The sequence below is a fragment of the Sinocyclocheilus rhinocerous genome, unplaced genomic scaffold (assembly GCF_001515625.1).
Source record: "Sinocyclocheilus rhinocerous isolate Xijiao unplaced genomic scaffold, SAMN03320098_v1.1 scaffold314, whole genome shotgun sequence".
NCBI classification, from domain to species: Eukaryota; Metazoa; Chordata; class Actinopteri; order Cypriniformes; family Cyprinidae; genus Sinocyclocheilus; species Sinocyclocheilus rhinocerous.
The window spans coordinates 1,235,852-1,248,396 of NW_015630021.1; the positions used below are offsets into that span (position 1 = coordinate 1,235,852).

The following is a 12,545-nucleotide window of genomic DNA, read 5'->3' on the forward strand; positions in this document are numbered from 1 at the left end:
TATAGGAGTCTGATAAAAATGCTCATTTTAGATGAAAATTTCAGATGGCACTTAGAGGCTTTTGCATCTGAACTCTTCATATGTATATATGTATATGTGTCATATATATATATGTATATGTGTGTGTGTGTGTGTGTGTGTGTGTAAAAAAAAGACGTGTATCAAAAAAGAATCCATCATTTGTTTACTGGATTGAAGCATATTTTAATGCGTTGGTTACATCACCATGAGAAAATAGGTTGTTTCACTGGAAGATCATATGGTCAAGGTATTATATTTTTGGTCACTAGACCAGGATACTGTGTTACAGCCATAAATGTTTTTTTTTTTGTCTCAGTTTTGTTCTATTCTTATGAACAAGGAAATATTATACGGAGGTAAAAGCATATAATTCCCACCAGGATGTGTTTCTCAGGCGCTGGGCCAGGAGGAAGGGTTAAAATTACAGTCCAAAAAGTCCTAGATCTGTGAATAAAGGGGAATCCCAAAACAAATCACAAGGCGGTGGATTTCATAACGCACAGTCTTTACTGACCCTAATCACTTTTGTGGCCTACCACTGTTATGTTTGGCAAAACTACATTATTTCCAGTTGAGCAAAGTGAAATTGCGAAAACAGTGAATGATCAAAATGTCCAGCTACTTATTCAAATTTATTTTGAGTGATGTAGGCCAACATGCCCGGACAGGGTAGTTTTAGTCATAGCAGTCTACTATGACTGCATGTCTCACTATGGCCTCACAGAGACAGACTTACTCTCACACGCACATTTTTCGAGCATGATCCAAGCATCTGTCATCATCAATGAGTCTGAACCAGGCTCTGGTCATCTGTGACATCATCACAAGACTTTTCCTGTAGCGTGTGCACCATTGTTATTGTTCCATGACCCTTAACCCATTCACTGTTTTGTGTCTTCTAAAAGTGTTACACTTCCATTTCTTTGTTTATTTCCAAGAATAGACGTTTGTGTTCTAAAAAGCTGTGATTCAGAGGTGTCAGCATAAGTTTATATATTTTCCTTCTTTTATGAGTATGAATATGAAAAACCTCCCAGCCCACTATAGTTAATAGTTTCCAGGTGTTTATATGCTACCACAGCATATATGAATGCTTGATTCTGATTGGCTGGTGAACTATGATGTTATTTCAAAGAGCTGTACAGCAAGCTCAGTAAAAATAAAATAAATACATTAACAAAGCAAATTGGTTAAGAATGAAGTTTCTTCCCCTTAAAATATTTTTAATGTCTTTGAAATGTGCTCTTGAAAAACTCTTTCTTAACATGACGCATGTGATTTCTACTTTGTCCTCTCATGCCTTGTGTCAAAAGTTTACCATATTAATCATCTATCTAGTCTTAATTCTTGTAGATGGAAATATATACAAAGACAACCTCTTAAGTGCAATTCGCCCGCCACTGTCTGTAAAATAATGACTTTCCTGTGATGCACAAACACACTGACATCATCACAAAGAGCTGACGGGAGGGGAGTGTGATTTCCGTTTTCGTCACACCTCTGAGCCGTTTGCCAATGACTAACAGAATGTGAAGAATGTTGTAGACAGACGGCCAGAGGGAGTGAGAGAGTGATTAAAGGAGTGACTGAAAGTGAGAGTGAGAGGAAACATCTTTATCTCATTTATTTTCCAAAGTATTTATGAGTAGATGTCACAAATCTTCAACCCACGTAAAATACATAAACATACATGATACACAAATACCAGGGACAATATTGTGGTGGCGAAAGAAGAAGATAGATGCTTCTGTACTAACCCAGGGAATTTTGTACCCTTAACAGTTTGTGTGTGTGTGTGTGTGTGTGTGCACAATTGTTCACAATTGTGGCAAATGTGTTGGAAAGTGTTACAACCCTCCCTGTCTGCTCAGATATAATTTTAATATAATTTCTATGATTTAACATGTAGATGAAAAGCTTGTGTGGATATTATACACTATTGTTAAAAGGTTTAGGGGTCGGCAAGATTTTTAAATGTTTTTGAAAGAAGTCTCTTATGCTAATACTGCATTTATTTGATCAAAATGACAGTAAAACAGCAATATTGTGAAATATTATGACTGTATAATATTATTAAATAATTAATTATTTAATAATGAAATTTATTCCTGTGATAACAAAGCTGAATTTTCAGCAGTCATTACGCCAGTCTTCAGATTTCTTACATGCTGATTTGGTGATGAATAACATTTCTTAGTATTTTTTTGTTGTTTATTATTCTTATTATTATACATTTCTTAACAATTTCTTATTATCAATTATTATCAGTGTTGAAAATAGTTTTTTTTTTTAAGAACAGCATTTATTTGAAATAGAAATCTTTTGTAAAATTATAAATGTCCTTGTCACTTTTGATCAATGTAATGCACCCTTGTTGAATAAAAGAATGAATTTCTCAGAAAAAAAAAAAAATCGTACTGACCACGCAATTCAGATGATACCAGTTCTGTTCATTTTGATTTGATTAATTATTTGGACTATTGTCATTTAGAGATATGAAACAAAAAAACTGGAGAAAATGGCTTGAGACATGCAGGCCTCAGGAGAGATTGGAACCTGCGTCTTCAACCTGAGCACCTAACTTCTAGGCCACAACTCCTACTTGGGCTGAGGTTTACCATAGTTTCTGTTTTCATAGTCGTCTTCAGTTTTGCTGGCCCTTGTCTGCAGCAAAGAGAAGGATACATCATATACACGCACATCACTCATTATAAAACACTCTTATACATTTTTAATAATATGCAGTGCAAATGCAAATATGCATGTTATGTTATGTTTGCTGCAAGGACATTTTAGTATATATTTGAGGGCAAAAGTTAAAATAACAACAGAATATGACAAATGATGACATTTTGGCATCTTGGAACTGTGACACAGCAGCTTGTGTCATCACAATTCGTATGAAATCAGGACAAATTTTCCCCCTCTATCTTGCAAGACCACACTCCAAAGCAAAAATGTTTGCACATGCAGCATGTCAGCAGAGCATAGTGATCAGCCTATCAGAGTTGAATATGCTTACACAACTCCTGTTTTCTGAGAAATAATTATTATCTACTTCCTGTCTCAGGAAATTGATAACCACTCAGCTAGTCGATTTAACGGTTGATTAATTTATGTCATGGAAAAAGCCCCATAGTATCTAAATACAACTTACATGGAATAGAACTGCTGTTTTCCAGAGAAATAAGAAATACAACTCTGTTCAATGCATCTTTCAAAGTTCACTTGCATGCCAAGATGCACAAGCAAGTTCAAATAGAATAATGTTGTTTTTCTGTGTGTAGTTTAACAAAACAACCTTCAATACTACATTTTTGGAAAGGTATTTCTGCATATTGACTTAATATGTAATATGAACAGGGCAAAAATGTATATGAGAACACTGACCTGTATTATATTGTACACTGAGTCACTGGTCCTGTGGAGGGTGTCGTAGGTCATGGGTCCTCGCAAACTTTCAGACGCCTAACAGTACGAAAGACAAATACAACTAAAGGGTCTTTGAAAATAACAAATACCTAGCATCTGGTGAATTTAGATAATAAATCTTGCACACCCTAGTTTGTGCTCTACGAATTTGCCTGAAAGCAAAGTTTGTGCTATGATATTCTATTTCAGTCAGGACCTCTTAAGTCAAAGAGAAAACCATAGACAAACCTTTAACTTCAACTTTATTGGCATGTTTGCAAAGTTACATTTGGCGGTATGGCTCTATTCTAATTTCCCTGTCCTTTTCATGAGCTCAATGAAAGCTAAGACAGGCAAATGGCAGCAGCTTTGGGGGCAACCCTCCCATTTTATGATTTTAACAATAAGAGAGCAGCACAAAAATCCTCTGAGAACAGAGCATGCAACTATGACAACGGAATGACATTAAGTTAAAAGTTGAAGGAGGAGATGGGTTGCAAAGCAGCGTGCAGAGGAAGGAGCAAAGCAAGCTGACTGAAGCTGCGTTTAAGTAAGGTGCCCTGTTTAAAAGTGCATAGGAATTGGATCAGCTGATAGGGGCTGGGTTTGAATTTTCCAGTCAGCTGATAGCAGAGCTTGACTACGAGGCCTGCCTGAATTAACACAGAATGCTTGATTTATCTGTTATCTGCTTATATGATTTATGATGGTGTCATACTTACTTGAAGTCTTTTTAACAGGCTGAAAAAAAAAGAAAAAAAATTATAATAGGCATATAAATTAAGTAGCAATTAAAACGTTGTGTTTGAAGGAAATACATGTCTGTACATTGCAGCTGATCTTCATACACTGAATTATGTATAAAAACAGGCTGAACTTCACATTATGGATGCCAAACATCTTGCTGTTTGTAATCACTTCTCAAAACCCACCTTTTGTATTTGACCAAATCCACTGCAGTAATAAGAATTAAGAAAAGAGTCAGAAGTCCACATACAATGTACGATACAATGGAGCACTGGCAACCTGAATCAGACAGAAACAGAAGGAAAAAACTGTAGCTCATTTCACGTCACTATATTATGACACACAGACACATATTATGAAATTTACTTGCATACCAGAACACCCAAGAAGATACATAACTCGTTCACATAAAACACATTGCTTTCCACATTTCAGTTACAAATGGTCTGAGAATGAACATTCTGAAGCTTAGCAAGTTTACACATCAACTAAATGCCCACTGATACTCTAACAAATGTATTTTGATGTGGTTTTGAAGTAGTTTCTGATTTAATTGCTTGTGTACACCAGGAACTGACCATATGTCCAGTTACTGCCCCCTATGCAGCCACATCAACACTGCCACCAATTTTTCCAAAGAGTCTGTCTGCCATGAATCACCTTCACCATTAGTCAAGCATAGATTAAATCACTGTACTAAAGTGATTATGGGTCAATGACACATAAAGATGTCCAAGATGATGAAAATAAAGCATACAGTAAGCTCCTGGACATGTAAACAAGAAAACAAAAAAGTTTTGATTTAACGTCAAGGGGCATAAGCAAACAAAAAATGTCTTACCCCTTGAATTGAATAAACATGAGTGTTGACACAGTAATCATTATTTTCCGTTGCTACTCACTGGAATTCTCCATTGCTCACATTATGGTTTGACATGTTGTGTCGTGTGTTTGATATTGCGCCAAGTTTTTTTTGTTTACAGCTATTGCTTACTAATAAAAAGCAATTAATTGAAGCTATTATCTAGCAAAAAACATATTTTGTATATATCTTTATATATATATATATATATATATAAAAGAAGACGGAAGACACGCTACAATCTTTGCAAGGACTCAAATGAATCGTCGTGAATCATTTTAACAGCTTAAATGCACTGGACTTCCCATGCTTCGAACGAGAAAGAGATTGTACATACTATGTTAAGTATATTTAATTATTACTTCAGATTTCTCCGTTTTATCACGCTACACTACTACTTAATAAAAAAAGTTTCTTGTTGAAAAGAGCTAGCAAGAAAGTGTAAAGTTAACTTAGTAAAGTTTCTGCTAACAGAAATAAAATTTCTAATTTGAAATAAAAATTAAAGAAAATAAATTTACTATTTATGTCCACAGCGACAGGCCTCGATCGGTCGGTCCCGTGGTTGTTGTAGCCCTTGCAGACATACAGACCCTGAACGGTACTCCTGGCTATCAATGTTAGAGTCTGTCCTTGATTCTGTAACTCTAGCTTTCCAGATCCACTGTCTTTGTACCACTCATAGCGCTGAACTGCAGGGTTGGCATCACTATGACAGCTCAGCACCACCACACTGCCTTCAGACACTGGATCCGATGGACTGACCAGGGCTATGGTGTTTCTGGGAGCATCTGAAAAAGAAGTGCGACCAGTTTCCTTTACATAATACTTGCTTAGACACTTTCATACAATGGGGTCCAAAAGTCCAGCAGATTTTTTTTGGATCATTCTCGAATCATGCTGAATATCATCATCAGGTTTTACACAAACACAAAAAGCAAGGAAGAGACAAATCACTAAGACATTCTGAAATTCAAGTTAATTCCAATTGCTATTCTGGTAATAATTTGTAATAAAAATATGATTTTTATTAAATTTAACTGAATTAAATAAAATGAATCTAAAAAGCTGTAGCTTACTCTATGTACTTTTGGACCCCACCATTTGTCAAAATGTTAAAAACACACTGCATTTTTGTTTGTGAGTAATACAGCACAGTACTCATAATAATATTCACTCATAAATAGAAATAATTGATTTTATGCTTTATGATTGCTTTCTTTCTCTGTTTCACATACACAACACTCTAAGGGCAACGCTGCTTTCAGCTGGTCTTTTGGTGCCCTGAGAGTACAAAAGAGAGCAGGAGATTTTCAGGCGGTCAATTAGAGGAGTCGCATTGAACATCTGAGAGGAGACCAACAGTGTCTGTCCAAATTCATCCTCCTTAAGAGAAATACAAGGATTTTATTACATTTCAGGATACAGAACGGTGTAGTTTACAAACATCAAGATTTGCCTCATGCTACATTTCACCTGTCGGGCTGGTGTGAGCTGTTCTCCTAGCTGTGGGTTCCACTGCATCTGAGGTTGGATTGAGGGACATGAGATCACAGTGGAGCAGGTCAGTGTCAAGCTGGTGCCCTCTAGAACTTCCATCACCTGAACATTTGAGCTCAAGATAGGCGGGGGAACATCTTACAATTGAGAAGAGAGTAAACACATTAGTGCATGTGTCCACCAGACCCATACAGCAATAAATAAATGCAAAATGTACTTCAAGGGGCATAAAAATACATTTCCAATCTTAAACTTTTGGGTAAATACAAAATATTTTCTGCAATATACTTTGATATACATATATTTAAAAATGTATGTATACATTTACCTATATTTTTCTCATCATTTACCCTTATACATGTACCTCTCGCTCTCTCTCTCTCTCTCTCTCTCTCTCTCTCTCTATATATATATATACAGTATATATACAGTATATATCTATATATATAACAGTCGTGGTCAAAACTTTACATACACCTTCAAGTTCAAGTTCCGTTTATTTCTAAGCACATTTAATAACGGCCGCAGGCCGACCAAAGTGATGTACAATAATTACAATACAAATACACCGAAAAAAGAAACACAAAATTACTAACAATTAGAGACAATAAAAACAGGATAAAATTACATGTTAAAAGCTGAGACAAACAAATGAGTTTGGAGACTGGATTTAAACTCGGATAAAGTGGAAGTCATTTTAATTCGGGTCGGGAGATTATTTCACAGAGTGGGGCCAGCCGCTCTTGTAAAATACCTTGGAAAATGTTAATTATTAAAATATATATATATATATGTGTACATTAATGAGGAAAAAAAATTAACTTAAATGATTTTAGCAAATGGCTGCAATATAACAAAGAGTGAAAAATTTAAGGGGGTCTGAATACTTTCCGTACCCACTGTAGATAGGAATAAAACTGGTATTTGTAAGTGCTAATGATGTGGAGATTTCTGGCTCATTTTGACGGCCTTTAAAGGTAGTAATTGATTCAAGTAGAATCAAGTATTCCATAGAGCTGTGTAATGTACATTTAAGTATTCACAAGTAAAACACAGCATATGTTCACATGCTATATAACGTATATGTATATGCTTTCCTGCTTATAAACTTGTTGCTGTATTTTTACTTTAACATATCAAATGCATTTTTGCACCCGTATTTACTTGACATTGAGCTTAAACTGTAAAGACATAAATTTTTCAAACAAATTTTCAAGCTTCACTGTAATAAAACAAATTTTTTTTTTTTTAATAATTGTATTACTAGTCTTAACTTTCAGGACATCATAGCTTAATTTGACATTTTTTTCATTTACGTTATTATTTCTTACATTTCACATTGCGAAAATCAATTAATTTTGACATTAAACCATATAACTATCTATTATCATCCACATTTTTCTGATTGTCTGACCTCAGATTTTTGTTGTTGTTCTGTCATACTGTATCTCAGCATTAGGTGGCAGCACAGTTAAAAAGATGAAACCACTTTCACCAAAAACAAACGCTTAACAACAAAACATCACAATCGTTTTTCAGTGCCTGTTTAAGCACCTGTTAGTGGGTGGGATATATTAGGCAGCAAGTGAACATTTTGGTGTTCCCGGTCTCTAGTGGTCAGTATCTATCAAAAGTGGTCCAAGGAAGGAACAGCGGTGAACTGGTGACAGGGTCATGGGCGGTCAAGGCTCATTGATGCACGTGGGGAGCGAAGGCTGGCCTGTGTGGTCCGATCCAACAGACAAGCTACTGTAGCTCAAACTGCTCAGGAAGTTAATGCTGGTTCTGATGGAAAAGTGTCAGAATACACAGTGCATCACAGTTTGTTGTGTATGGGGCTGCATAGCCGCAGACCAGTCAGGGTGCCCTGACCCCTGTCCATCACCGAAAGTGCCAACAGTGGGCACGTGAGCATCAGAACTGGACCACGGAGCAATGGAAGAAGGTGGCCTGGTCTGATGAATCACGTTTTCTTTTACATCACGTGGATGGCCGGGTGCGTGTGTGTTGCTTACCTGTGGAACACATGGCACCAGGATGCACTATGGGAAGAAGGCAAGCCGGCGGAGGCAGTGTGAAGCTTTGGGCAATGTTCTGCTGGGAAACCTTGGGTCCTGCCATGCGTTTTTGTAAGAAAAATATCCATATTCAAAACGTAATAATCACTTTAATGTAGCTTGCGCCAACAGTTGTACACAGAAGCAGTTCCAGGAGCATGACGTATGAGGTCAGCGTTGCGCATGCACCGGTGAGTCTCGTGAAAACCAACGTTTGTTTACAGGATCAAAGGAAGCAAAGTTTCCTTACTTTAGCAAAGGAAAACCAGTCTCCTCTTGGCTTATATCGAAATCCTCTAACATTCTTCTTTACAAATCCTCGTTTTGTACTTCTAATTCTTGACCGTTGTTTTGTTTTGATCTCTCACCTGCGCTTCTGCGTACTTCTGAGCGGCGCATGCGCAAAGTCGACCTCATATGTCATCCGCCCGGAACTGCTTCCAGTGTACAACAGTGAGTGCAAGCTAGATTAAAGTGATTATTACTTTTTGAATATGGATATTTTTCTTACAAAAACGCATCGATTCGCTACAGAAGGCCTTTGTTCACCCCCCGGAGCCGTGTGAGACACTTTTTTTTATGGATGGGCGATTTTTATTTAAGTTCTTTTGGACTGAAGCAATGCAACACCCACTGAGTGCCATTAAACAGCTTGAAAGATCAAAGACAATTTTTAATATAACTCTGACTGGATTCGTCTGAAAGAAGAAAGTCATATAGGATGCCTCGGGGGTGAGTAAACGTAGCCTAATTTTCATTTTTGGGTGAACTAACCCTTTAAAGGATCTGCTGCTAACATCTTGGTGCCAGATACCACAGCACACCTTCAGGGGTCTAGTGGAGTCCATGCCTCAACGGGTCAGGGCTGTTTTGGCAGCAAAAGGGGGACCAACACAATATTAGGTAGGTGGTCATAATGTTATTCCTGATCGGTGTATATCTGATATGAGGTTGGAAACCACTTCATTTTTATTTTAACTGATTGAAAACAAAATCCATGGGGAATTTGTATCAGGATGTAAGCAAAAACAAACAAAATAAGGCACACTGACAAAGAGAACCAGACATGGAAATTATATGCAAATATTGGTGTATGCTAAATAGACCAAAAGACCTTGAATAGATACTGTTAAATACAGTCCTTACATATGAAACATTCTGCACACTTGTAACAATCATTGTTATTAGTATTACTATCAGTATTAGCATATTATTCATTCTTTACTTTCAAAATTCAGAAACGAAAATTATGTTTTGATGTACAGTCACACTGTATGCTTTATCGACAGGAATATAATTATATACATCATATGCTTTAAAGGTACAGTCCACCCAAAAATTTCCACCACTGAAAATTTACTCACCCTCAGGCCATCCAAGATGTAGATGAGTTTTTTCCTTCATCGGAACAGATTTGGAGAAATTTAGCATTACTTGCTCACTAATGGATACTTTAGATCCAATGGAATATCCTATGGATATTGTGATGAAAATTCACAAGTAATGTAAGTAATCCACAATCTGTGTGTTTGTAATAAACAAGTTCATCATTAAGACGTTTTTCAATTCAGACTGTTGTTTCTGGCTAAAATACAGGTTCTCTATCCATAGTATTGCTTTCTCCAGTGAAAAAGTTGTCTCGTTTGAATCAGGAGAGGGTTTTGGGTTTTGATACAGGACAACAGGCGATGGACTTTTTCACTAAAGACAATGTTATTATGGATTATGGGCTGGTATTTTGGTTTATTCCACAGTTTAAAGTTAAAACGCTTTAATGATGCTTTTCTTTCATACAAACACTTTTTTTTTTGTTCACAAGATGTTAATTGATGGACTGGAGTTGTGTAGTGTTTTTTATCAGCTGTTTGGACTCTCATTCTGACGGCACCCATTCACTGCAAATGATTCATTGGTGAGCAAGTGATTTTAATGCTAAATTTCTCCAAATCTTTTCCAAAGAAGAAACAAATTCAGATACATCCTGGATGGCCTGAGGGTGAGATTTTTTTTTAAGCAAATTTTCCCTTAAATTCCTTCAGAGGCATAATAGAGTAAACACACTATGTATTTATGTTTCTGTGTTTGTTCATCTGTCTCCTCCCTCTTCCTGTTTGTCTTCTCTTTGTCTGTAAAGAAGACACTTAATGATCACGTTACGAAAAAAGGGGAGAAAAGGGTTCAGAGAGAGGAAGAACAGCTGGAAGTGATGTCAATGAACCCGTCACTTATTTATTTGCCTGCAATCTGAACATGACCTAACACTCATACTCGGTCTCTGCTGGACATATTCACAAATTACTGTGCAGTGGTGTTTCCTCAAACACTGATTGCGCTAACTAGTTTTTCGAGCAAACTTTCACTGAGGTAAGAACACCCACATCAATTCAATATCCAGTTGTTAATTAATTAATTTTTTTTTACTAAAATTTTCCAATGCAGTCTATGCTGTGCGATAATTTTATTGCATTTTTGTATTTTATATACTATACATTTAATGAGATTTTTCAAACATAAGCTTTTAAATGGCCTATCTCTGCCTTGAATTGTCATGCCTTGTATGCGTTTTTCTTATTCGTATGTACTACTGCTTTCTGTTTTAACATGAAAGGAGAAACACAACTAACTCTAATGCAAAGCAACAGTTTTTATTATCATTGGGTTTTACAACGTGGGATTAAGTACTTTCGATTCACTATTTTCTTGCCAGAATTGCACAACATATTTAGTGTGAGTAAATGCTACATGTAACGGGATACTAAAGTAAGAAATTGTGACCTCATGATTCAGCTCTAACTCACTCAAAATATATAACTCACATTAGCTTGGCTTTAAACCAGTTTTATATGCTGAAACCTCTTAGTTGCCAGACAACTCATATTTATCTTACTATATGGTGTCGCTCAAATATGAGCATGTAATGACACTTATGATGAATTGCTCACTAAATGGCAGTGTACCAGAAAGATATTTTCTCTTAGCTAACATTAAGAGGAACACATCAAGATTGCAAATTTTATATGTTATCTGAGATGCTTTTTCACAAATGCATGAATCAGGTGCATGAAGATGTTTCAGAATCTGCAGCTGTGCGCCATTTAAAAAGTACTGATAGCCTTCCACTTGTGAAGGTTCTCTTTTTCCCCCCATTTTTTCCAGACAGATATTTTGAAACAGGCTCTGAGGAAGAGCTGGGTGGCTTCTTTCATGTGAGAGCCCAATATGGCTAGTTTAAGCTAAATGAATATAAATATTTAAACTATAATTTCAACTGTACTTAATAATATTTTAATAACCACCCCATAAATACACAAGGAAAAGGTCTTGGGTGAATAAGAGGAAATACTTGTAGATGCTCTGTGACGAGGGGGGCGGGGTCGAGAGCCGTGGGAACGGAGCGAGGCCGGTGGAGTTAATGGATAATGAGCGACACCTGCACCACTCACCGGTCTCGAGTCTCACGGAGGAGCTCCGGAAGGATATAAAGGAGGAGTGACGACAGGGAAAGACGAGAGAGGACCAGGCCTGGATTTTATTTTGTGTTTTGGTTTTGTTTGTGCGCGACAGTCGTCCGTGAGGGGCTGTCGCGCTATTTTGTGTTTGTTTATTATTAAAGTTTATTTGAAGGTTCGCCGGTTCCCGCCTCCTTCTTCCCGTGACTACAAACTACGTTACATGCTCATATTCTTGTACTCATATTTACTCACTTCTTGTAGTTTTTGGGAATTATTTAAAGGGGTCATATGATGCGATTTCAAGTTTTCCTTTCTCTTTGGAGTGTTACAAGCTGTTTGTGAATAGATAAGATCCCTAAAGTTGCAAAGACTAAAGTCTCAAATCCAAAGAGATATTCTTTATAAAAGTTAAGAGTTAACCACGCCTACCTAAAACGGCTCGTTCTAACACGCCCCCACATACCTACGTCACATGTGAAAATATTTGCATAATGC

General features: G+C 36.7%; 2 protein-coding genes across 2 annotated transcripts in view; one reads left to right on the plus strand and one right to left on the minus strand.

Moving 5' to 3' along the window:
* Positions 1-2,410: 2,410 nt before the first annotated feature.
* LOC107739583 (sialoadhesin-like) lies at positions 2,411-8,569 on the minus strand. The gene is made up of 8 exons (XM_016551747.1): positions 8,557-8,569; positions 6,518-6,678; positions 6,280-6,427; positions 5,563-5,832; positions 4,365-4,458; positions 4,155-4,173; positions 3,412-3,489; positions 2,411-2,685 (listed from the first exon to the last, which is right to left on the minus strand). The coding sequence occupies exons 1-8, from the start codon at positions 8,567-8,569 to the stop codon at positions 2,620-2,622; spliced, it is 849 nt and encodes a 282-aa protein (XP_016407233.1). The 3' UTR covers positions 2,411-2,619.
* Positions 8,570-10,877: 2,308 nt separating this feature from the next.
* The window catches only part of LOC107739584 (C3a anaphylatoxin chemotactic receptor-like), a 7,275-nt gene continuing 5,607 nt past the window's right edge, over positions 10,878-12,545 (plus strand). The window contains exon 1 of the mRNA XM_016551748.1: positions 10,878-10,962. The gene's annotated coding sequence lies outside the window, so the exon portion shown is untranslated. The remainder of the gene's footprint in view (positions 10,963-12,545) is intronic.

Bases quoted from the DNA above. Each gene is read 5' to 3' on its own strand.
- LOC107739583 (XM_016551747.1), bottom strand. The intron at 6,428-6,517 runs GTGAAATGTAGC...ATTTCTCTTAAG, and splicing joins AGCTCACACCAGCCCGACAG to GAGGATGAATTTGGACAGAC. The intron at 5,833-6,279 runs GTATGTGAAACA...CTTCTTTTTCAG, and splicing joins CGTTGCCCTTAGAGTGTTGT to ATGCTCCCAGAAACACCATA.